This window comes from Xiphophorus hellerii, chromosome 15 (assembly GCF_003331165.1).
Source record: "Xiphophorus hellerii strain 12219 chromosome 15, Xiphophorus_hellerii-4.1, whole genome shotgun sequence".
NCBI lineage: Eukaryota > Metazoa > Chordata > Actinopteri > Cyprinodontiformes > Poeciliidae > Xiphophorus > Xiphophorus hellerii.
In genome coordinates, this window is record NC_045686.1 from 15786163 (window position 1) to 15813449 (window position 27287).

At 37.3% G+C, this 27287-nt stretch overlaps 1 protein-coding gene across 2 annotated transcripts in view; it reads left to right on the forward strand.

Moving 5' to 3' along the window:
* The window catches only part of nbas (NBAS subunit of NRZ tethering complex), a 166723-nt gene that overhangs the window by 43435 nt on the left and 96001 nt on the right, over positions 1-27287 (forward strand). Inside the window, exons 24-35 of one of the 2 annotated variants that reach the window (XM_032585504.1) lie at positions 5973-6158; positions 6983-6994; positions 8773-8946; positions 9181-9314; positions 11944-12006; positions 14134-14256; positions 14345-14447; positions 14606-14683; positions 14808-14962; positions 19083-19195; positions 22489-22602; positions 26844-26957. In XM_032585504.1, coding sequence (XP_032441395.1) covers positions 5973-6158; positions 6983-6994; positions 8773-8946; positions 9181-9314; positions 11944-12006; positions 14134-14256; positions 14345-14447; positions 14606-14683; positions 14808-14962; positions 19083-19195; positions 22489-22602; positions 26844-26957 — 1369 coding nt within the window. The remainder of the gene's footprint in view (positions 1-5972; positions 6159-6982; positions 6995-8772; positions 8947-9180; positions 9315-11943; positions 12007-14133; positions 14257-14344; positions 14448-14605; positions 14684-14807; positions 14963-19082; positions 19196-22488; positions 22603-26843; positions 26958-27287) is intronic. The other variant, XM_032585505.1, reaches the window with a different exon arrangement.

Below are 27287 nucleotides of genomic sequence, written 5' to 3' on the forward strand. Positions count from 1 at the left end.
CCCATTAACATAAAACATCTTGCGCACCCCGTTGATTACTCTTTTCAGGTTCCCTCTGCTTTATTGTGACTTACAGCAGGGCAGCAGCAGAAAGCAATTAATGGAAGTCTGGCTATTGGAAAGATAATTGCTGTTGCACACTACTTTTAGATAATTGAGGGCAGAAAAGTGTGATGAGCGTGGATTCATAATGCAGAAGAGATGTTGCCAACCTCCATCAGTCAAGGTCACTTTGATCCTGTCTGTGACAGTTATTATCATATTGGCCATATGGACTTTTAATGAAGAGAAACCAAAGCTTCTGTCATCTGTGCTCTGATGCCGGGGCTGTAAAATAGGACTTGATAGGACTTGTTTAGAGGAGTAATGGGATATAAACGCTGGAGCTGCCCACTATCTCCACCCACACCATCTAAACTGCAACCCTGTCCCCTTTTTACCTCCTTCACAGTGATGGATCAAAAATGTCAGAGCACTCTCTTTATCTTTGTGAAAGGACTAACTAGGCAGAAGTCATATTGTTCCCCTTCATTTCTCTATTTCATTCCTTTCCTTCAGCTCAAGGAGGATGGAGGAATAGAGACTTGGGGGTCCATTGCTCATTTTTTGTGAGACCTGGGGAATTGTTGCTTTCATCATGCACTAGAGAGAGGGAGACTTAGAGGGTCTGAAAAAAAAAATCGTAGGCTTTGTTAATCTCCAGGAATCACACCAGCTTTCCCTTTCATTCTCTCCCTTGTTTCTTTTTAATTAGAACTCATCTTCTCTTGCTCCTTAACACGTTACTCCAGGAGTCTCTTGAGACTCGCCTTGCTCCTCATATCTTCTGTGCCTTCACACTTTTTCTCACATGTGTTGAAGTGACATAGATCCTAAAAATTCTGGTATTTCATTCCTTTGTAAAAGTATTCATACCATTTGAACCTTTCCAGATGCACCAGAAACCTTTGTTTCATAAAGGTTTCATGTCACATAGCAACACCAAATACTTCGTAGTTGTGAAGTGAAGTTAAAATGATGCATAGTTTATCTTTTTTTTTCTTTTTTCAAATAGAAACCTAAAGTGTGACATGCATTTGTCAAAAATAATTCTCATTGATCAATTTTATTGTAATTACAGAAGCAAGTCTTCTTGCCTCTCTTTCCTTTGTGGTATATTTCTACCAGTTTTGTTTATCTACGAACTAGATCTGCATGATAGTACGAAAGACATGAAATCACAATATTATTGTTGAATGTCACATTGATAATACCAACTGCAATCAACAGTCGTTTTTATCATTCATGCTTTTCTTCTTCATTAACACAATGAATGTACCACTCTACCTGACCATAGGTATCTTTGATTCTAACATCCAATTAAAATTTCAGTTGGAATTAGGTTTGCACTTTGAGTGGATCTATCTAATTGGTCTATGGTCTATCTAATTGGATCTATCTAATTGACCTAATTAGATAGATGCAGTTGTAGCTCTTGCTGAATATTTAGAGTTGTTTCCTGCTGGAAAGTGATCTTTCACCTCATTCTTAGAGGAGTACCTTTTTTTATTTAGCTCTATTTATCTTTCCATCGATAAATAGAGGGAATGTTTTTCTTCAGCTGAAGAAAAACATTCCCTCATGTTGGTGCCACCACCACCATGTATCACTGGGGAGAAGGTGTGTTCAGGCTGAGGAGTTCTGTTAGTTCACTTCCTTATGTAGTCTTTTCTATGTTGTTGAAAAGAGAGCCCCTATTTTAACATATTTTCTGTGTACCCCACAGATGAGTCGTGTCAAACTCTCAAAAAAACCTTTTTGTGCTTTGATCCCTCCAAAATGAGTTTCTTCTTGCCACTGAATATAAATTATTGTATCACTTAAGTTTTAGTCTATTTTGTGTTTGCTTATCAAATAAAATCCCAATAAAATACATTGACATTTGTGATTGTGATGTGACAAAATGTGAAAAGTTTTAATGATATACATGCTTTTGCAAGGCGATGCATTTTTTCCCCTTCATAATCTGGCTGCTGTTGATGCTTGGGAGAATGATTTAGTGTAGATAAAATGGGTCTTGATTAAAAAGGAGCGACATCAGGGGAAGCTGGAGTGTTGTGAAGCAGTCATAGAGAGTTGGCTACCAAGATGCTGAAGGGGGGGGATTGACAACATGACTCATATAGAGGAACAAGCTTCAAAAGCATAACATGAGAGTGTAAAACAAGAAAGAAAAAACGCAGATAAGTGCAGGGCCAATGCAGCATTTCCCACTAGGTTAGCGCATTACAAACACAAAGTGAAGAGAGGCCAACACCGACAGATGCTTCAATAGAAAAAGAAAGCAATCTCATGGAAAGAGCTCTGTGTGAAGAAAATTACCACTTATATGGGGTTGAAGAGGTGGAAAGAAATTATATTAAAAACAAGTGGTGGTTGCACTTGCAACAAAATGGCCCAAAATAAGGGGATGCCTTTTGAAAAACAGAAATGAGAACAGGGGTTGCTGGTTTACAGGGAAAGCAGATGGCCAGGCAGGGAGTTCAAAGAGAGGCCAGCTATAGTGACTGCTGAAGACTTCTATTAGAAAGTGGGAGGGAAAGAGAAGACGACGAGTGGGTCAGAAATTGAGCAGAGTTGAGAATTTGAGAGACTGATGTCTGAAAGAAAAGACTAAGATTGGATAAGGATGAGGGAAAAAGGAGGCTTCAATTGAGCTGGAGAATCATGGAGAACTTACGAAAGGGAGATAATGGAGAGACAAAGAAAAGATTGAAGATGGATGATAATACTTAATCAATAATGATAACAGAGGCGGAGATGGGGTCATAATTAAAATGTTAGATTTAGGCATGGGCTGATTGGGAGATGCTTATGATATGATGGATGTACCATGTTGAATAAGAATTTTGTGAGAAATGCATAAAATGATTCAATTATTTTTATTTAAAACTAAACAAAGAAACAATTCTTTCTTCAGATTTAATAATATATTAATTTTTGTAGTTAGAGCTATACCATTACTTGCTCTGGCATTGACATTTTAACTAAACAATATAGTCGTAGTTATGAGGGGCTTACTGCATCAAATATTTTTCATTTGGCCTTTGTGATGTTTACAGACTTGCATTGATATTAAACAAACTGATTAAAAACAAGTTAATTAGCTGTACCACACCTGCATTTAGCTAGTGTGTTAGTGTGCTAGTATAGTAGACATTCAGAAATCTGACCATTTTACTGACATACTCTGACCAAGACTTGAAAATGTATCCCGGAGAAGAATAGGAGATTGATAAACTATGTCCAAATGTAATTAGGACTATGAAGCTGTTATGATAAACTGCTTGATTAAATGGATTGTCAGTTCTTGCTTTTTAAATTGAATCCCATTGTAGTAGTGGTGATGTTGATAAAATAATAATAATTTAGTTAACTTATTTTCCTTTCAGTAATGTATGCAGTAAGGATTCACTTAAGTAAAAGAAATTAAATCTTTCAAAAATCTATTTTTAAGACTTGTCAGAAAAGAAGATTGATCCTTTCATCTACACGTAACATTTGTTTAATAGCTCTAAAAATGATTGATACTAAAACTTCCAGCCAAAGTGAAGGTTTGAGGATTCTCCTTGTTTGCATGTGGACATTGGAGATTTGGAGGTAAACGTACGACAGTCTTCAACAAATAAACGTCACATTTATTTGTTGCTGAATTACACTATGGCTCAGTAGTCGATTTCAGTTGGTTTGTGTGAATGAACACTTCTTAAACCAATCGGGTGTGGACGACATTATGTTATTGAAATAAATATCTTTGCTGCATTATTTTAAAAATACTCGGCTATGTGTGCACTGGGCCTTAGTTTTGTGAGAGGAAGTATTTCCAAATCAATAAATTTGTCTTTCATCCAGCTGACATGCAGTAAGGATTGTGCGCTCCTTCCTACCAGACTGTGTGCGCTCCTTCCTACCAGAGAAGACTTTGGTCACTCTTTCACTGTGTCTAGTGTCTCATTAAGAGGGAATTTTAAAAATCAGTTTTAAACCTAGATGCTTATTTTGAAATCTGACCTGTCAACAATGAGACAGGGAAATCCCTCTCTGGAGGATCTTTTCACACATTTGGATCAATAGTCATCTCTCTCTCTCTCTCTCTCTTTCTGCATCCAATCAGTCCAGCTCTGAGTCAAGCTGGTTGAGTTTCTCCTGAGGCCTCTGTTTGTTTGCAAGAATGTACATTCAGCAAGGAAATATATGAAATTACTTGTCCAGTAGAAATATGCTGAAATAAGTAGTAGGTTGTAGTATGTGAGTGTGCTTATGTCTCTGTGTAAGACGCTTTGCCAAAGAAGCTCTGCTTTAAAGGAATGGAGAAAGCAATCATCACCCAGAGGCCCAGTGGCATCTGCTATTGATTGGCTGACATCCACAGGTAGGTCCGCATCGATTGGTCGGGCATGCTGCCAGTGTATAGGTGGTCCAATATTGATCGGTTGCTCTTCTGGATGGAATTCTATTGATCCGAATAGCAGGAAGCCCAAATCGTCTGCTTTATTGTGGAACGAATAATGATTGGATATTAGCAAAGACTGATGGGTTTTACTTGGTCTAGGATTGGCTGGGATACCGTTGCTTTTTCTGTGTCCTACTTCAGTAACCTCAGGAGTGTCTTTTTATTGACCTGTTACATTGCTACCTACACCCTCTATATTCACTATATCACTGTCCAATTGTGACCAACATTGTGCAGAGACACAAAACTGCTAATGAAAATGCATTGTCGTACAGCGACTGCACTAATGAATGAATTCCAATATTTATAACATTTGACAAAAAGTACTCTGATATACAGTGCCAAGAAATACAGTACAGCAAATCTCACAACTTTGTCTTTTTTGCTGGATCATTGAATATTTTGTATATCATAAAAGAAGTTTTATTTTCAGGTAAAGATAACGTGAGTAAATAAAAAATGCAGTATCCAAATGAAGAGTGCATTTATTCTGTGGAAAAACACTGTCCTAACCAATCTGCCTCTATGGAAAATAGGCCATTTCCCCTTAGTACAAATTGTGCCATAACTGCTTTGTGTTTCTTGACAGCAAGGACATTAACATTTACTATAAGTGAAAAGAGTGAGCCCTGCAGTGCTTTAGATGTTAGTTCTCTTTTTTTGTTTATAGTTCTGTTTATGGTTCTTCCTTATTCTAGAGGTCTGGCAGTGATCGGGCCTGGGTGTGATGAGAGAAATTTGACTAAAAATGCGGTTAATCACAGCTCATTTACACTTTGTGCATGTCTCCATTTGTATTCCTTCTCCCGCAAGTTATTACCTTGTCAAAGACACATTCTGCTGCATTTATAGCTGCAAGTACTTGGGAGCATATTAGCCATGTCTGCATATCTAGAGAATAATTTTTCTTGCATGTTCTTATTTGGAAATTAGCTCCTCAAGTACTCTTAGAATGGATATTAGTTTTTCCTCTACAGTTCATGATTTGGATGGAGACTTTCTTTCAGTAGTTGTTAAAGTTTCCTTTTTAACACTGGGTTGAACAGTGCTCTTTAAAATCTTCTAAGCTTTATATCCTAACTCTATTTTAAACGTCTTTACAACTTTATCCCTAATCTGTCTACTGTGTTGCCATTTCTTTATGATGCTGTTTGTGCGCTAACGTTCTCAGAGGCCTTTACAGTGCAGCTGGAATATTACAGAGATTAAGTTATTCACAAGTGCACTGTATTTACTAATTAGGAAACTTCTGAAAGGAATTGCTTGCTCTGGATGTTATTGAAGGGTATCAGAATGAAGAATGCCGAATTAATATTACACTTTCTGCTATGTCTTTGAATTTTGAAGGACTGAGTTTTATTTTTATACTAATTCCTAATCTACAAATGAATTAAAATGTTTAATTTCATGCTTTTCTCACAATCTGAATTAATTTTACTTTTGCTCTTTCTTCTCCATTTTCATTTCTTGTCCCTGTCAGGTGGACTGCTCCTTGTCACTGGTAAGGCTGGGGAAAGAGCGGGAGATCCCGGGGCTGGAGCTCCTGGCTGATGACTTGGTCACCATGGAAACGCTGGTGTATGAGGCATCATGTGAACTCAGCCTGACACTTAAAGATTTGCAGCAGCTCGGGGACATTGACAAACTGCGCCTGCTTATGAAAAACGTGAGTGACATTTTTCCTGGTGGGGGCTCTTTTTTATAATATAATTTAAAGTGAAAAGTAGGCCTGAATTTCTCTTTTTATTGTGATTAGATTAATAATGAAGGAGCCTTGATTCAAAACGAATACTCTCGTTTTGGTTGCGCTAAATCATCGTAGGAGATGATTTAGTGCATGTCCTTATAGTTGACATGAAAGTATAATATATTATGCAGTTCAAAATGAGAACTAAAACATATTCAATGTTAATAAACTTCTAAAATCATCTAAACTAGACTTCATTGTTCACAATGAAAAAAGAAAAAGTTTCTGACTTTGAAAATATATTTAATGATGGCCACAAATTCCTGAAATCCCTGACATTTAATGATACAAACTTGCTTTCCAACCGCAGCAAGAGAGCTATGAAAGCTATTCTATTGCAAGTACTACAGTTACAAGTCCCCTTGGAGTACATGATATGAGCTGTCCTGTAAATTGTAGCTAATAACTGCCAGCTTTAGCCTGTGAGGACCATTGGCAATGGGATCTGCCACACAGGCAGGCAGCCAGCAAATGTTGTTGACTGCACTAATACATGCTGTTTGACTGGAACTCCCTTTGGGCTCTCATCGGATATATGAGTGTGTGTGTATGTTGTAACTGTTTACCAAACTGGCTAGATTACATCTTCCTCTCTGCTGGTGTCTGATGTCTTTCTTTTCAGAGACACAGCATAGCGAAGCAAAACGTGTGTGGGTGTGTAAGCTTGCGTTTGTGATCTAATTTTGTTTTTGAATCTCATTTTTTTTCTGCGAATACGTTCTCATCGGCACATTGGGAGTCAGGGTTGTCGCAAGGTGAGTGCAAGGCTCTCTGAAGAGCTTAGCATCTACGGTTGCACACCATTGCACTACCCACATACTGCAGTAATTATAGTTTACGTTCAGGTTTAATTGCACGCCTATGTTTTATGTAAAGGCTGTTTGAAGTGCTCCACTATGTCCAGAAAAGTAAAACTACGGAAATTATGATATACATGCAAACCAGTGCTAAAATGCTCATATTCTGGGGCCTGCCGTGGTGGCGTAGGGGATAGCGGGACCCACGTTTGGAGGTGTCAGGTCTAAATACCTATTAGAGACAATTTAAACAAATACAGGAAAGACAAGAGAGTTAGATTCTTTTATACTCGCGAGGAGAGCAGACAGAGAGATGCTTCCAGTTACAAATCTCCAACCGCTCTGAAACACATCTGTCTGTTCCTCTCTTTTTATTTCTCTTTAGGAACCCTGCCACAAGGGGCGCTGCAACTCTATGGGGTGGGGTCAAAACATTCATCACATGGTTGCAGCGCTAAATAACATTCACTTCTAGACACATGTTATCTATACTCTAGATCCCTTTTGCTCCAAGAACGGCGTTGAATAAGACACGTTGCATAGCTTCAAAGCAACGGCTTTGTATCACAAAGAAGCACAGAGCAGAGTTTATTGTCAGGCATGTAAAACTCTGCTGGGAGCAATTAACACCTCTGTCTTGTAGGAAGTCCTGCAGGGCAACAGCTGCTGAGAGTAGCTGTCACCCCTATTTCCCAGGGAAATCTCAGGATAGAATCAAAGTTATTTAGCACACAGAAACATTATCTAAATGTAACTACAAGGCTACATGATACAACAAATATTTGATAATTACTAAAAATACAATTTACCCAACAGGAGGCCTTGAGTCCTCGACACGGTTCGATTCCCAGATCCGACGATATTTGCCGCATGTCTTCCCCCCTCTCCTCTTCCCCCTTTCCTGTCAGCCTACTTTCATATAAGGGACACTAGAACCCACAAAAGACCCCCTGGAGAGGAGAAAAAAAATGCTCATATTCTTTTCCATCACACAATCTTAAACATCTTATTTGTTGTAAATATTTCACCAACATGAAAAGGATCAGCGACATCCAACTGATTTCTTACAGGGTTACTGCACAGTAGGGGGGAAATATGGGACTTGATCAAAGCTTATTTTTTAGGTTTCATCATTTTATGAAGTATGGAAAAACATCTGTCTGTTCATCCATCTATCAGTTTGTCTCTCTTCCATCTATCCAATCATCAATTAATCTGTGAAGACATCAGTTTGTCCCTTTGACCATATATTCATCTGTGTGTCCATCCTTTTATCTATCCCTCCATCCATTCAACCTTCAGTCTATCTGTCCATGCATCCAATCATCCATTCATAAAGCTGTCTGTTTGTCCCTCTATCTCTCTGTCACGTTTGTTCATGCAGCCATAGGTCACTTTCTGTCCATTCAGCAGGTTATGTACTCAAATCATGACCACTGTACAAACATCTGCCTTAACTTTGTATCTTAGTGTTTTGTTTGTACTTGTGCTATTTATTAAAATAAAACTGAAAAATTTATCCTGGACATTGTGTAATATTGGACCCTGATCATAAAGAACCATCATCAGTGACTGATTATATAGATTTTAGCAATTCTTAATGCAATAAATGAGTTGTGCATTGTTTTGAATCAGCAAATCTTTAACTTTCTTATGGTTAACTTATGTATATTTTTGTCCTATTATTAAGGAAAACCAATGAATAAAATCTTCTGACTGTTTCTTTTTGTTTACAGTCGAATCCTGAGCGCTACGAGAAAGATGCCGTCCAGTGGATGGTGCCATTCTTGCACCGCTGTGAGGGACACAGCGAAGGGGCTGCCAAGTCTCTGCTTACAAACTACCTGGTCAGCCTGGGCCAGCAAGACCTCACTCTCCCTCTGATCATTTTCCAGCACTCTAAACCTGTCGTAAGTATCCCAAAACTCACACATATGCTGTGGTTGGTTTATGCCAGGGGCGATGCTTTTGGTCGTGTTATAAATGATAAGCCATAAGCCACTGGCATGGACAGGCTTTTTGTGTTTTATAGAAGGTACAAATCATGCACATATGTGCTATAAAGAAAGACTGTTGCTTTAGCTTTAAGGTAAATTAATTATGGATGCACAACGACATGCAGACTCCTTTGTCATCTTCTTCAGTGCCAGCTGAAGATTATTGGAGACCCAGACCAGCTGATGGAGGTAGCCTTGGAGTGCATCTACAACTGTGAGAGAGACGACCAGCTCAGCCTCTGTTACGACATTCTGGAGTGTCTTCCCCAAAGGGGCTATGGGTCAGACATACACACATCACCATGCACTGATACCCAAAGTCAGCTGGTCAGATATTTACTTCTCTGAAAATGACAACATTGATCTTCATCTTGATTTTGTTAACCGTGGTTTCAGGATGTTAAGAAGTCAATCACTGCCTTGTCCACAAAAATACAATAATCCCAATTCCCACACCATCTCTCCTTTCATTCCAGCCTCCCAGCTCTCCTTGGACCTATAAATAAATCCAAGTACCCTCTGTGTTTCTGTTTCCCCTTCCTTTGAGCCTATATTTTCCTCCTCTTTCCCGCTATAAGTCTGGCTTGCACTCCAAAGAGCCATCAGTCAACCCTGCTACAGTTCGAATATTATTTCCTACCCTTTTCCATTGCTCAATCTTTTTCTCTGCACGCCTCTTAAGTTGCGCATTTTATTGCATATGACATGAGGGCCAGCCTGGTGAGTTTCCCATGAGACTGTGTGGGTTTGCAGCACATTTAAAAGTGACTGAGTGGTCTTAAGAGAGAAAATCATTGATAAAGTGGACATGTGGACTCCTTGAATAGCTGAAATCAAATGAAATTGTTCAAAAAATCAGCCTTGATTGTAGAAATAAATTACCATTGTGACAGTACTCAGGTGGCTGCATGATGGGAATCTGAACTTTCAACAGTTGCACATTTTGCTCTTTTCATCTGTCTCAATTTAGCTCCACTGTGGCACTCCATGCTGTGAGTTTGTGCTTTTCTATTGCACACTCGCCACAGGGAATAACTGCACTGAAACAAGAGGCACTAGAATTGGTTTGGAGCAGGGGTCTCTTTTAATCATTGTTTAATATTATGATAATCAGACCAAATTTATTGCATTTATTTTTATGAAAAGTGACTTCTTTGGCCAGGGGGTTTGTTTTGGTGTTCTATACATGAGTGTAATATTTGGAAAAATCCTTTGGAGAGTTTTGTCAGATTTGCTACAAATATTCACTTTGACCTGTTGATGAATAAGAATTGTTTGATATCTAGTAGATTGCCTCACAAAGATCGTCACACCCTTTTAAACTTTCTCACATTATGATACATTACAGCTACAAACTTTCATGTTTTTTTTATTAGATTTTTATTTGATAGTTTAAAATCAGCAGAGCTTTGTTAACCCTTTAAACAATAATAATTTCCTCACTTCTTCATAGTTATACACTACCTTGTCTTGGTCTGTCACATAAAATGCTAATAAAATTTATTGAAGCTTGGAGAAAACATAATAAGCAGTTTAAAAGGATTTAATAATTTTAACATTGCAAATGTTAAAATTATATTTTGCTGTCAATTATTGACTCTCTAACAGCAATGATAACTTGCATAATAACAGTGGTGTTAACATTGGAAGCAAAAATTTGCATTTTTAAATCAAATCCAATCTTGTTAAAATGGAAAACTTGAACCACAAATGGTATGAATTACCATCAACTCAGTCTAAGAGCACTGGCTGAAATTTTGAAGCTCAAACTTTACCAAGATTAAGTCACATGATCAGTTGTCAGTCTAAATATGATTCAGTATGCCAATTTTTTGTATAAATTTCTCCTGAAACACACATCATAGCACTGTCCTATTGACATTACCACATGTTTGTCACCAAAACAGCCAAGATGCCCGACTTTGAACCACACTTGGCAGAGTTCCAATTGTTAACCGTCTATGAAAAAAAACTAAGTGAATTAAAGCCTTCATCTATTTTAGTTTTTCTCTGTTATGTTTAACTATTCAGAAAGATGAGTGGTTAAGTAACAAAAGAAGATGATGCTGTAAAGCAGAGCAGTTTTTAAGCGTTTACAGCAATTATATTTTGAGATGTTAATGTTTTATATTACTTCAGCTATACTGGAATTTGACCAGTTGTGGAATAAATATTGATCAGAAATGTTTTGTTATAGTATTGCTATACAATTATTTAAATTCATTTTATAGTACTTTTACAATGGAGAAAATGGCTCACCTTCCTTTAGGGACCTATATTCTGTGGCATTTAGATTAGAAGAATTTGTGAGGCCAGAGTGTATGTGCAACAACCTAAACTTAACTTTTCTCCTGGGAGGGATTTTTCTAACTTATTAAGCTCCCTGACCTACATAGAATGATGCACCTTTGTGAACCAAGATAGAAACTGTTACTTAGCTGCTCCAGCTCAGGTTTTCTAATCTGTGACTCTGGCTAATTAAGTCTAAATCTTCTAAGAAGAACATAATTTGCCTTTCCTCTTGGCTAGAGTAAAACGTAGGAATGAACAAGACATTAGTGAATCAGGGACATAAATTGCAGGAAAAGTAGATGTGGAGGGCTAAAAGTCAGAGCTAAGAAGAAGAAAGCAGAGAAATGGGTTAAAATGTCAAGATTTTGTTTGTGTTTGGTTGGGTAGAAAGACACATTTACACATGGTTTATTTTATCATGTTCTCTGTAGGGGAACAGGCCAACCTAATCCAGAATGCTTTGCCTCAAGCTAAAGCATCAATGGGCATGTATTTTTGGTAGGGAATAGATGGAGATTTATAAACCCAAAGTGTACATCTTTATTATGCAATCTACTGTTTATTGCGTGCTCCATTTTACTGACTAAAAACCTTTTTTTCTGTTTTATTGCTTTACAGACCAGAGACAGACATCACAGGATCACTCCATGACAAAGTGGACAAACTTGAAAAGCATCTAAGGTATATTTGCTCTTTATCTATCACCTCTGTTTTTGTTCACTTTGCAGATGTAGGAATAGATTAGTTTAACAGTTTGTATCTACAGGCTCTAAAAGTTATATATCATAATTTGCACAGCCTTTTCCTTTCTGCTGTGTTCAATCTTTTAGATCATGGTAGACATATTTCTATGTTTGAAATCAGGAAATATGTAATTATGCAGTAGTGCTAAGATAATTTCAAATTTATGCAAATTTCAATTCCAATTTAAATTTAGTTTTACATTTAATTTTTTTGTATATATTTGGAATTTTTAATTGAACAAAACAGGATTGCCTATCGTTCTTTATCCTAATCTCTTCTACAGCTGCTATTTAAAATTCCCTTAACAACTTGTAAGGTGTTTCTGTTCTATCATTAGTGATCTATTACTTGGGAAACTATCAATGTAGACAAATTGATAAAGAATTTAGCATTTTGACTTCATAGCAACCACCAAAAAAGAGGAGACACAGATGCACACTCAGCTCACTCACTCACTCATTCCGTATCAAAGGATCATCGACATTCCCAGTGGGTTAAAAACGCCCCAAGCGTTGGATCTATTGCGTTTTTTCTTTTTTTTCCTCCCTGTGGCTCCCATGAATGCACTTGGAAAAACAGTAATGATGAAGGTGAAGATGGGGGATAATGATGAAGCCGGGAAGAGGGCAGTAGCCTGATAGGAATCCCAATAAATAGGGTGATAATAAAGAAGGGAATGAACTAGCTGTGAGAAAGCTAATGTTGAAACTCAGTTTATCCTTTACATAGTTTATATGCAAGAATCAACAACCTCAGGGATACCTCAGGGAGCTTGCTGATTGTGTTTATTGCCGTGCCATGCTGAAGTTCTGTGAGTCACACCACAGATGAATCAAGCAGCAAATGCCAAGTTTGCCCTCCGACGACTACCATAATAAAGACTGGCTACAGTTGCTGTCACTGCCACTAACTTGCACATTACCCTCACAGAGCTGTAATTTTCAAGCCTTGCTGTTTTTCTTTCACTCACACACATGCATTACAAGTACAAGCCCTCACACATTCACAGGCACCTGTTTGCTATGTTAATGAGCTGCGATGGAGATTGAACATCTGTAGCAACACGACCCTGTTGAGACAGGAAGGGGTGCCACGCTAATCCGTCACCAACACCTAGCCTCTCCCTTGGTCACATAAAACAGCTGTCAGTGTGTGTTGCACACAAACACACACTTACAAATCAGTGCTGTCTCTGTGACATGCACTTTATCATGTTGTTCTTCTGACTAGAACTGTGGTTTCTCCATCTGTACTGTGTCTTACAAATGACTGTGCTGCCAAAATAATGAACAACTTAGATTCTACCCGTCTTCCTGTGGATTGTGCTGGTTTTATTTTGTTGTCTTTGTTCTTTATTTAGTTTGGCTTTTCCAACTGTGACTTCTTCTCATCATTATTACTTCTTTATTAAATACACTATAGGAAAATGTTTGTGTGGCTTTGTTGTTTGTTAAGGTATTGTAACTCGTAAAATCCCTTGATTTATTTTTACTCATTAGACTAAAAATGGTAGATCATAAATACACAATGCTTCTAACAGAAATGTGGAAAAACTTGATTTCGTAGGATGTCAATTGCAGATATTACAGTTCATTATATCTTCGGTGGAAATAAGGTCAACATTGCATCAGGGTTTCTACACAGTGTTAAAGTCTAGAAAAGTATGGAACTTATTGTATTTTTCAGATGTTTAAAAGTATGAAAAATGAGGAAAAAATTAGTACTTTGGAAAATCGAGCCTCAAAATGGAACTTGATTTAAAATTTGAATTGAAATAAAATATTACACCTGATAGAGTGCAGAAGAGAAAGTAAAGGTTAGTTTAATTTATCAATTTTCTTCAGCAGCACTACATTCTGATTTTGATAGTCAGTTTTAGCTAAAATTAAAAAAGTAGCACAAATTGACTGGGTCTGGAATTCAAAGGACATGGTCTTTGTTGCCTTCCTAAAATGCTGTCTTTAGAAGGAAGTGATGAGTGACTTTATGTTAAAAATGAGATCTATTTCTCTAAGTTTTTGAATGTATAATTTTCTTGTAAACCTGATATTGTTTGCTTGGCAGTGTGGTGGAAGTTTTGGAGAAGCATGGCCTCCAGAAGCCCATCTCATATGTGAAGAACAGCCAGAACAGTAAGGAGGAGGCCCACCAACTAATGGTCAAGCTGTGCCGTCACACCGGCCGCAAGTATGAGCTCAAAATAAAATGTATTCATGAATGTGAAACGGGCACAACAAATGTCTGAATATGTTGAATATTTGTGTGTTGCATTCAGGAACCCTCCAGTCAGTGATTCAGTGTGGAGAGCTCTCCTGCAGGACCTGCTTGATATGCAGCAGAACGTTTACACTTGCCTAAAATCAGAGACATGTTATCAGGTATCAACAAGCAGTAAATTCACAAAAAAATACCCCACTTAGTGCTTGTGCTAAATCTTGTAGTTTAATACCCTGAACACTGAAATTCACACTTCTCATTCAACAAAGACGGATGTAATTTCCGCATCGCTTCTCCTTATATTTTCTGACTCTGGCAGATTTTTGTTGAGTCCCTGCTGTGCTCAAGCCGTGTGGAGAACATACGCCTGGCAGGGCAGCTTATGCGTTGCTCCACGGTATGTTGAATAAAACTTACTTTGACACGGTCCTGCTACCCCTACTGGGTTCTCCAATCATTAAGCCGCTTATAATAAATTTCCATACTCGTTGATCTCGCTGCATTTTTATTCATGTTTCCAGGTGAACCAGGATGTTCCCGTTAGCTTGTCTTTCCGGGGAAAAGGTTGTGCTTTGAAGGTGGCCTACAACAGCAGCTTGGAGTTGGTTTTGGCCGCTGCCAGGGAGTACTTCAACTCCTCCACAGCACTAACAGATCCCTGCATGGGGCTGGCCAGGTAAGGAAGAGTAGGAGTAGCTGTATTTCCATATAAAATGGCCACTTAAAAAATAACTCTTCAGCCAATTCTTACTTGGCATGAATTAGACATAATTCAAGTGCAACAATTCAAATTTTGAAGTATGAGCCCGTTTTTAATGCCATCTTTTGTGTTGTCATAGAGGTTCAGAGATGGCAAAAATTATTAAATTAAGCAAATCTCTATATAGTTACCTTAATGTGTCATGAATTATATTATGTGTAGGTGAATAGAAATACAGTGAACCCTTGCTATAACGCGGTTCACCTTTCACGGCCTCGATGCTTCGCGGGGTTTTTTGTGCAGTTTTTTTTTCACAGTGCATTGTATTCTGCGTCCTGATTGGCTAAACAGTCTCTGCGCTGCTTCTCTACCTGTGTGCCAATAACGTTACGGTATTTAAATATACAGCTTGGCAAATTTTGGCAAATATTTTTGCCCAGAAGAAAACAGAGCAACAATAACTACCGATAACTATGTTCTTCTCTCGAAAAAACACACCTGCACTACAGGCTTCAGAAGAAAAAGACACTAGAGAGCGGAGTTAGGCCGCAGCGTCACAGTCAGTGGAACAGTGAAATACGCGAGTCACAATTTCTCCTACTGTACTTCATATTGATGATTACAGTGATTATTTTACTGCAGTTATTTGTAAGAAAGCGTTCTATTTGTTAAAAAAATGCTTAGGCCTGAAAACAGGTTTTGTTCTTTGGTTTCAATGTAGAGTATTTAATTATGCTGTATAATAATTGTAAAAAAATAAAGGTAACTACTTCACGGATTTCGCCTATCATGGGTTCTTTTCAGAACGCAACCCCCGCGAAAAACGAGGGTTCACTGTACTTATTATATAAGATATTAGTGGTTGCATGGTGTAATACATTAATTTATTTGCTCTATCAGACACACCGTGTCATTATCTTTGGGCAGGGCTAATACTGCTTTAATCAAAAATAATTGTCCTGAAATTGACTTACTATGAGGTTAACCAATCAGATGTTAGTGACAGTTTAATGGATCAATTTTCACTATAGTGCTACACAACATCGTAAATGCATTTTTTTTTTAGATTATTTAGATATTGACACACTTACATACCAATGTAAGTGTGTATTATTGGACAAATTGTTGTAGTTACAAAATGTTATTTCCTTTTTTATTTGCAATTGACATATTCAAATATATTTTTGTATTTAATGTTAATTGTGGTACTTTTGGCTTTTGTTGTGCCGTATGAACTATTTTTTTTCTGTTGTATCCCCTTTTAAAAAAATGAAGCAGCAAAAAGTCACTGTTGGTGTCTGCTTTCATTTTATCTTCTGTTGTGTGCTACATGAAGATTTTGTATTTGTGTTTCTTGCTGGCTTCAGATCTTAGAGGGGGGCCGCTGGATGTCTAATCTCACCGTCTGTTCCTAGTGGGGAAGTGGGACAGTAATTGGGTCGTCATTCATTTATAGTAACTAATACGGAGGCCCCCCTCCACACACTTGGACAGCATCATCTATTGTAACACTCCCACTATGTGAGCATGTGCTTCTGTGCGTGTGTTTGTTGCATATGAGTAAAAGGGAGAAGACGCCGTATTAACTAGTATGTATTACTAGAGAGATCAACCGCCAGTGTTTTTGTGATTATAAAAGCTTCACATAGTACAGATGCACATTTTGGGAGTTTTGAGACTGATGGAAATCTTGTTTATTACAAAATTAACTGCTTAATGGCAGATATTTGCATAGAGCCACTATGAAGTAGTCTGTTGAAATGCACTTAAATGCAACGTTAATGGAAATTTGCAAAAACCCTTTTTGCACTGTTCGCAAGCTATAAAGAATGTATATATAAAAAAAAAATAAAAATTAAGGCCAGACTTAAACATGTTGGCCTCGTGTGTATTTGATGCAGTGAACAAAATCTAAAAATTTTCAAAATTTGAGTACAGTTTGTACAATTACAAACAGTTACTTCCCTGTGTGTTCTTACAGATAAAGAACACAGAAAATCCCCCTTTTCAATCTTGAATTAACTGACAACCTCTAAGACTAGATTTATTTCTGTAACTCGTTTTGTTCTCTTTTATGTTGTTGCTTAATCTTCAGTGTAGAACAGATCTAACAACTTACTGTCTGTTGTGCTTTAGATGAAAGAAAGAGCTGTTAAAATCTACTGTGGAAAAAAGTCAGACACAATTCAGCAACCATTAAGTTGTTGTCAGCAAAGCGTCTCTGTTGTGTTTGAGAAAACTCATCTCTGTTTTTGTTAGGAGGGGAAAAATAAAGAAAACAAACATACAGGGAAAAAAAATAGGAAAAAAATGTTTGCTGCATTGCCCGTCATTATTCCATGAAAGGAGATGTCAATATTTTTGCTTCTGTTTCAAAGATAAATTGAATAGAATTATTAAGTTAAATATTTTTTAAATGTTGCACAAAAGAATCTGAAAATGATGGTTTAGGTGGAACAAACCAATGAGACTTTTTTATGTTTCTTATTGGCTCTGTCAGTGCACACATTTAAAAATCCTTCACAACCTAAGTACATAATCAACATGTCCTTTTTGAGTTTTTCTTTCACCCATCTGCAGCTCTTTCTTCTGCTTCTATCCTTGCCAGGACAAACCTCTTCCTCCTGGCAGAAAAATCCTCATCTTGCTTTAAGAGCAGGTGAAGCTGTGTGGAGAGTTTGTGGAGTGTGCAGTCTACTGAGTACTTATTTTTTAGAATGTTTTGGTCTCATTATTCTTTATTGGATAAATTACTACACACGTACAAAAGATAAGCCGATCCTCTCCATGTACACAGATGTAAGATCTGTATTCTCAGCTTGGGAATGTATGTTAAATTTATCATTTTGCCTTGTTTTTTTTCTGTCCCAGACCTTGTTGGTTTATTTATATCTAAAGTAAACTTGCATCTTGCTCACTTGCTCATTCGGCAAACTGTTTTATATTCTAAGTGCTATGCTGCATAATCCTCTTAAGGATAATGAGTGTGAATTGTATTCCAAGAGAAACTCTGCTGTTGTGGATCCGTCAAATTAGTCTAGACTTTGTAAATAAATCCAGTTTAGAAACCTCGTCACATTTCTGTTCGCACTGCTGAACTCTGAAAACTTCAGGATTAATAGTATTTAGTGCTAACTGGAATAAAGAAAATCCATTTAGTCTCCTTCATTTTAATCAGTTTGTAAGGTTTGAATGAACATAAGTGGGCATAGTCCTCATGTGGTGAAAAACATTGAATAACAATGTTATTGTGTTTGGGTATAAACAGGTTTGAACAGGACATCAACATTTATTTCTTGTACTGCTGCCGAAGTAATAAGTAATTATTACTATCTTATTAATGTTATCTGTAACATTTGTTTATCTAGATCTGAAAACAAAAACTTGGTGTAGAATTCCTGGTAAGGAAATTCACTTAGATTTTAAGGGCTTCTTGTGTTGATTTGTATACCATTTTCTGTTCTGGTCTTTACAAGGTGACATGTGTAATAAGCTGATAATAGTTGGTAAATAATCTGTTCCAGTGGCCACCCAGTAGACACCTGCTTGAAACCTAGATCTCGCCAATTATGCATCCTTTCCCAATATATTACATAGTTTTGGCTGTAAAATATGTTTCACCTTTTGGACAGTCAGTCCACTGAGTTCAGTAAAATAAAAAAATAAAATAAAAAAAATCAGTAAAAACAACAGAACAAGCAAACATGGACCCAAAAAACCAGAGATGGGAACAGATTGTTCTAAAACGTGCAACAAAACCCCTAGAAAAATGAAGAAAAAAATGTCTGAATTGGAACCAAATCTTTTTTTAATTTCTTCAAAAATGTAAAATGTACAAATAGCGAGAAGTGTAATATCAGTACGATAAAAAAATAGTTTTAGTGTGGTAGGTGTCGCCCATTTAGTTTTGCTACATTGCCGGGGTTTTTTTGCAATTGAAAACATTTCGAAGTAGCCAAATGTCTCGTTTTTTTCATACAGCTGACTGCCAGTTCACCGCAACATGTAGAGGAGCAAGAGAAAGCTCAAGTCAATCCAGTGATCTGATTTATTATGGGTAACTTCCTTTGTATTGATTGACTGTTCTCTTCCTTAGGGCATGTCTCCAACTGATCACCGACTGTCCTCTAGCCATCCAGGAGGAACTGGACCTCATCAGTGCTCTCAGTCAACTGGAGGACTTCAGCGTTCGCATTCTCCCGCTGCAAGGTGGTACACAATGTGCTTTTCCATTAAATATCCTCAGAGGTGAACTTGTCTAAAATGTTACTTTTCACCTCCCTAACACAAACGATAAAACTTGTCTCCCACCATGCATCACCCTTCTACGTATATGTTTCTCCTTCTTGTCTCTATATCTAAATATACGGTTGTTTATGGATCAAGTGTTAAGCAAACATCTGCCCGATGGCCTAATTAGGATCAAAGTTTTATGTCTGTGTATGCATCCTCTCTCGTATTGTTTCTGAAATGTCTACTTCAGGTGTAAACCTGACCGATCTGTATTCATCTCTGCACTCGTTCTTGTGGGAACAGTTGCTTTCAGGCATTTCCTTCTGTTAAAATAAAGCAGATGAAGCAGAATGGCATATTGTCAGGCTTAAAATTCAGCATTCAAGGTCTACAGCTCCAAAATTTTATACATTTTCTTTACCTGGTTGTTAAAAACAGGTGAATGAAAACACGGCTCATTGCGCTGGAGGTTTTTACTTCCAGTTTAAATTATGCTCTGTTTGTTTTCCACAACATCTCTTAAGTTCATTGAGTTTCTCATGCACATATCTTATATTCACATTTGAAGTTCCCATCACAGCAGGATTCTAAACCTTAACTAGGTCATTGCATCACCTTAATTCTTTTCTTTTAGAGACAGTTTGATGAACTTTTACCGCTGTGCACAGGATCACTGTTCTGTTGCATGACCCAATTCAGCCAATGTTTCCTTATCAGGCTGGTGGCCTCATGTTTGACTCCAGAGTGCAATACAGAGGAGTTAGTGGATGAGGTTATTTCCCCTTTCATACATTTTCATACTTAGGTTTAAAAAACTTGCCCAAATCATCTTTATTGTGTGATGAAAGAAGGTAAGGAGGTGGAGTGGTGGTGTAAAAGTTTCTAAATTGCTGACATGCGTAAGAGTAAGAAAAAAAAAAGATGGTGTGGATTTGTGAAGTAGGATGAAGTGTCTCCTATTAACCAGTTGTTAATAGGAGTTACCCAGTTTTTACCCAACTCATTGTACACCAGGGTGTCTTGCTTTAATGTTTACTTGAACATGTTTGGAACTACTTGTATGCATGTGTAGTGAAATAAGGTTCCCTTGGTTGCTGTTAGTACTGGGAGACCACATTACCAGCTTTCTATTGCCAAAAAAAATAAAAATAAATAAAAAATAAATCTGATAATGGCTTGAGTTTTAATTGGACTGCAGCAAGAGGGGTTTGCACAACTGTGTGTATATTTATATTTCAAGATCACAAAAATTAGGCTTAGTGATTAGTCGTGATTAATCACAGCGCCAGAGTGTGATTAATCTGATTACTTTTTAATTGATTGACAGTAATTGGGTGAATATAAATGTACATCACATTTTGATTTTAGATTTTCATTTGAAATTATGTTCATTTTTCTTCCACTTCACAATTGTGAACAACGTTAAAATCACATAAAATCCCAATAAAAAATATTGGAGCTTGTGGTTGTTACATGACTAAATGTTCAAGGGAGGTTAATAGATTTGCAAGCCACTGCAGATAGTAAAATGACTCATACAGATGAGAAGCAGGATGTGCATCTGTGGGGCCAAATTCTGATGTTTTGTTCCTATTTTTGCAGTCTGTGAACACACAGCTGAATGCTCCAGACCTGTTAACTGACAAAAAGCTCTGCTTTCAGAGCCTAGTAAATAAGCCTGCTCACACTTTTGGACAATTATATATTCAAGAGCAACAACTGTTTGCTTTTATTGTCAGAGTGATCTTTTTTTTTTTGTAAATAAACCAAATTTAAGATTTAATAGTGGAGGTTATCTTATTTATTTTACAACCAAATGTTGACTTTTTTTTTTTACATGCATAAAGCAAATAAAATCATAATGTTGAAATGGCGCGCAAGTGCTTTTTTAGGACTGTAATACTACTGTTACAGTCACCATCTCATTTTATTTTCACATCAACTTAGAGACTGGAAGACGGACAAAATGCCTTAGCACAACAAAATTCCTGTGAAGAGAAAACTCAACTTATTGATTTTATTTGACATTAGTGATTGTGTGAACTGCATTTTTACTCCTCAGGGCCAAAGCTGTTTTCCCCACTGTACTCGGGTGTCATTTTATTGCACTCTTTCAAGGACACAGTACTTTTTTTCTGAATCTCTCTCACTTTCTCTCTCTCTCTTTCTCTCTTTTTCTCACACACACACACACTAAAAGAATAGCACATTATTTTTCTTAAAGCGTACAAGCCATATCCCTTCTGCAATGCTGTGTAGCAGATAAACGCACACAAGTATGAAGCCGAAGCATTTGAACATATGTAATCCATCTCAAGCTTTTTTTTCCCCTCAGCCTTTCTACAGAGCCCGAGGCAATGCCTCATACACCCTCTCTCTCCCCAGAATTCCCTCTAGGCCTCGCCCAAAGTGATGCCAACTTTTAAAGATTCTCAGAGGGGAGCAAATAATTCATAGGGCCTTGTTGAGTTTCTAAACTTGACATGTTTCAGTGCAGGGTTGAAGAAATGTGGAAATTGTAATTGGGGAATTTGTGCATCATGAATTAAAGTAAAGTTAGTTTTGTATGGAAAATATTTTCACTAAAAAACATGCTATTGTGCAATTTAGGTAGTGAAATCACTGTTGATTTACAGTAATGCTTAAATATAAACGTTTTTATCTCTTGTAATTTTTAGATCATTATTAATGAAAGCTATAGTGGAAAAATTATTTTAGGATCCTTAACATTATTTGTCTCAACAATGCTTACTCGTAAAAGCAAAAGTTCTAAGATAAATGGGGATTACCTTGCAATTCTTTCATTTTGTGTGGAATACAGAACTATGGGTCTTTAAACTCACTTTGAGCATTTTTTTCCGTCTGTTATTGCTTATCCTTAGACTTAAAATGTCTGACTTTGCAGGTCAGACTTCAGAAGTTGCAAATATTGGTCAGGAAAAGTCTGATCAGTGCACCTCTTGTTTATGTATGCATTTGTTTTACTATTAGCTTAAACTTATTTTAATTTTATCTCTCCTTATTCTAAAGTGATTATGTAGAAAACAGTTAAAGCTATTACTGATGATTTAAAATATGTTTTCTATAGTTTTTTGCATTTATTATGTTCCACTTTATTTTCCTGACATGTTCATAGCAGCTTCATCATTCATTTCACACAATTTCCTGTTATTGAATCATCAACTGTAACTTTCTCCCGACTGAGTGTTGTAATTTGCCACACAAGTGTGACCACCCTTTGTTTCTTTGTCTTCTGTTCTTCCCTCCAGTGCGACTGCGATCAGACCGCTTATCTCTCATCCAAGAGTGCATCGCCCAATGCTCCACAGCCTACAAACAATCTGCCACGTTGCTCAACCTGGCCTCGCTTCTACGAGTGTCAGGTACATGCAAAGTCACCTCTTTTGCTTTTGGAGCGTAATCATGTTGAAAAGGGATGGTGGATAAACTTTAATGATCAAGACTGTCCTGCTGGCTTTTTGTGTGATACTGCTTTTAAGATGAAGTGAGATGCATACAACAGAGTCCGACCTAGATGCACAATGATGCATGCATGGGTGCTTTTAGCAAGGTTGCTGACAGTTCTCACACGGCAGAGGCACAAGACAAGTGTTTCAGGTTTCAAGCAAGGTTCGATTCTCAAGCTCACACTCACAAAAGCAAAACCCACATTTCTGTTCACACAAACATTATATTGAATGGTCTCTAAATTGTTTGGTGCACTTCAATATTTTGCATATTTGCTTGCCAGACACTGAATCGGTACGAGGCTGTTTGGTCTTTATATTAACAATTTCCTCCATCAGAATGACAGTTCAGTTAAACCTTCTTTCTTTACTGATTTATTTAGCAGAAAGTTTACATTTTATTCCTAGTTTAGCATGTGTTGCTCTTAGAAGGTGATTTATGAAAGTTTTTATCCACTGCCATCCACTAATCACTTCTTCTGGAATTGATTTATTCTCTGATGTTGCTTAAAAATAAACCTTAAACTTTTGTATGTCCACTTGTATGCTGCTTAACTATAGCTGTTTTGTGAAGTTCTCAGCAATTTGCTAGAGAACAAAAAAAAATCACAAAAACCAAGGGACACAGCAGAGGTGTCAAAGATGAAACTGTAGAGGAATTTTAAGCAAGGTTGCAATATCTCAAGCTTTAGACATCTTGCACAGTTCAAAACGTCATCTAAAAATAAAAACAGTATGGCACAGTTGCAAACCTACTAAGACAAGGTTGTTCACCTGAACTGAAAAGATGAAAAAATACAGAGCATTAAGCAGTGAATTAGCCAGAAAGCCCATTGCCACTCTGAAGGAACAGCAGAGATCGACAACTCAAATGGGAGAATACGTTGGTAGAACAGTTTGTCTTTCACGCCACAAATCTTGCATTTGTTCGAGGAGGACCAGAAGCCATTTTTGAAAAAAGCCAAGTAAAATCTCAAAGTTATCCATAAGCTGTGAAGGGAACACGATAAGCATGTGGAAATAGAGGCTCCCGAACAATGAGACCAAAACTAAACTTTCAGGCCTCCCTTTGTAAAACAGAAATTGCACATGGTGATGGCAGCATCATATCAAGGTAATCCTAGTAAATAAGCCTGTTAGAAACTGCAGAAGTCTTGACTGTTTTTATTTATAATGACAGTTGTGGAGAAATGATTTTGATTCATTTTCACCCTGTGTGTATCTGTGTGAATAAATGCTTAGACCTCTGGAACATTCTACATTTTCTATGGATTCAGAAAGGCAAAATTTCTGCTCATTCTCTTTTGGCCTACTTTCATCACCACATATTGACATTTTTCAGGTTTTTGCTGGATTTACTCTCTCCACGGGATAAATCTTTGCATCAGCATTCATCTTGTAATTCCAGTAGGGGAATCCCCTACTTTTAAACTGAATAATTTATGATTTGTTTTGAGTTTTCATATGTGGAGATGCATGTTGCACAGCTGTTCCACACCGACTGTATCGACCAGCAGTGCAATCAGTTCAATACAAGAGGAGAAAAATGTAGGCTGGCTGCAAATTGGGAAAGTTGATATAAAATCCTCAAAGAAACCTTGAAGTTCGCACTGTGACCTTTTCACCCAGGAAACCTTGATTCTAAGAGGTGAAAAAGAAAACTTTAACTTTAAAGAAGAACCTAAAGGGAAATGTGTCTTCTTTTTAAGATTTCTAGAACATTTTTGGTTTCTATACGCCTCCAAAGTTTAATGTTCTACATATCAGAAATACAGGCTGTCACCCTTTTTGTGTCGCTGTATTTGTCCCTCCAGCTTTCATCTTACTGTTCTTCCAGGGTCTGTGAGTCTGTCCCTCCATCCTCTCGCTCAGGGACTTGCCACCAGCCAAAGGAAACCTGCTAACTGTTCTCATGGCATTTCTGTGTCTGTACCCCTCACAGTTAGTCAGCAGGAACCTCTCCCTGTGTGGTTTCAGAGGGGAAAAAAGAAGGGAGATGAGAGGAGGAATAAACATTTTTTTTAAATAAATAAATGCAGGAGGGAGCCTTTTGAAGGGTGCATAGCTCCAGGGCTTTGTGGTGAATATTTAATGCAGGTATCACCAACACACAAGTTAAAAACACTTTAGAGATGGGTTTCTGCCTCGACAGAGATGCTCCGTAAATCATTCAGTATGTGAGGTAAAATAATATATGAAAGGATCAGTAATAATTATTGAAATATTCCTTTTTATACTGATGTGTTTATAATTATTTTTTCCACTGATCCAGATTATCGCTTTGGGAGACTGTCTTTGTATGACATTTCACAACCTTTTGATTTCAGCGTTTGATAGGTCCATCAGGGAGAAGTACACATATTGATCAGATTATCAATATGTCTGATTCAGATGAGCTTAAAATAAATACCAAGAGCTGTGTGGATTTAAAAACAGAACAAGATGATGGTTGGTTTGCTCAGACACAAACATTCCTCTATATTGAGGTCCTGACAGCCTTTTGAAGACACCCTCTCACCATTCACCCAGAAGATATTTGACAAATACATCTCACCCCCTCTTGGTAAACACCGCATCTCTAACCGTCACTCACACTTCACGCACACAGGCAGCACAGCCAAAGACCAGCGCATTTCTTCATGCAGTGTCTGTTCTTTGATCCTCGGAGCACAAGTTTGTTCAGAAGCTGCGTTTCTGTCCATGTCCCTTTTGATCTCATTGTCCTCCCCCCCTTTTGTTTATCGAGCTGACAGAAAAATCAAAGGCTGTCCCGATTCTTCACCCAGTTCCCACCTTTATTAAGATATTGGCTTTTTTTTTCTGTTTAGAGAGAAGGCATGCTGGCTGACTTTAACATCTCAAACAGTCTATTTTGGATGAAAAGATATGGCAATGACCACATTTACGAAGACATCAAATAGTATGTGATCTCTGACTTTTTGAGACCATTTTATTATAACGATTTAATAAGTTCTACTTGGACAATTGTGACCTTTGGAATCAAAACCCCCAGATTTTTGCAGAACATTTTATGGAAGCATTGTCACTTTTGTCTGATTTCTGTCTTTCACTATGAGAAAAAAGGACCGATTTAAAATTCGTTCTCTTTGACATATTACTAAGGACTAACGATAGCATTCTGTCCTTTTTATCTCTTTTTGCCAAAGTGGTATTGGCTGTCGTCTCCACTACTAGCATGGACTGTTTCTAAGAGAGGACAGAAAGCAACATCTGTCTGTCCAGCAGACTTGGATATTTGGACAAACTTACTCTTTCCATATTTTCCTGTCCTGGTCCTAAAATAAGAGCCACTAAAGGACACGTTACTTGACCAGATGTGGTGTTGCTAGGTTCCTCAGAGTCATAGAATCAAATTCTTAGAAAGTTGAATTGATTTAATGAAGGACAGAAATAAATCAACTCAAAATTAAAGGGAAATCTCCAAAAAAGACATTTAAATAGCTTTCTAATAAGAATAATTCCTGTAACTTCAAATATGTAAAATATAGAATATTGTGAAAAAGTTGGTTCTACTGAGGTGTGATAGAAACCCAGTAACTTGCTTTGATAGCAGCCCAACAATCTATGAATATGCTTGGATACAACACACTGAAATTCTATTTTGTGGTGTACTGTCCTTGTGGAGAGCTTCAGTGACTGTCTTCTGGGCGACTGTCCAGTCAGCAGTCTCCCTCATGATTGTGTAGCCTACTGACCCAGACTGAGGCACCAATTAGAGTTTCAGGAAACCTTCCTTTCACTATGTGAAATAAATCGATAAGAAATGAGTGACAAAAATCTATTGAACTTTCATGGCATTTTATTTTTGTGTACTTGTATCATTTTTAAAGTCCCTCTAAAAATAAAATCTATCATTGAGTGAGAGCATAAAAGAATTTACTGTCTATATTTCAAACACAATCGTGGGTAAGAAAGGAAATGTAGAATTTTTTCTCCTAATTCTGTATTAAATCTAAATCTAGGGTTAACAGTAAATGAAGTTTATAACCTTTTTGAGTCAAGTCCGGGAAATTGATTTTCACAAACGTTTTAATCAGACGAAATGTCATTAAGTTTGAAGAATATTTGAAATCCTGCCTATTTGTTGCATGTCTCTGAACCGGCTCAAGCAAAAACTTTCCCTTTGATGTGTTCAGGAGATGACGACAACAGGCGAAAAGGCCAAGTGCTGACCTTGCTGGCAGAGCAAGCCCTCAAATGTCTGGACTTTAAAGCCTCTTACATCCACTGTCAGGACCTCATGGGTGCAGGTTTGTAGTTAAATGAACTATGAGCCAATGTGCGTAGTTAAGGGGGGGGAAAAATGTTCTCTGTGCAAGAGGATTATTCATTAAACATTTCTTTCAAAGTGATTTCAATCCGTGTTTAGTTTGCAAAAATATTTCAGAGATTTTTTTGAGGTTTTTATAGGTACAATTTATTGTGAGAAGGATGAATGATCTATAAATATGGCAAATGGTGTAATGACTTGCAACAATAACAGCAGCAAATTTCCTTTTGGAATTTGCAAAAACAGAAATCATTGAGCTGTGGTTTAAAGCTCACATGAATATCACTGAGATTTTTTTTTTTTTACTAAT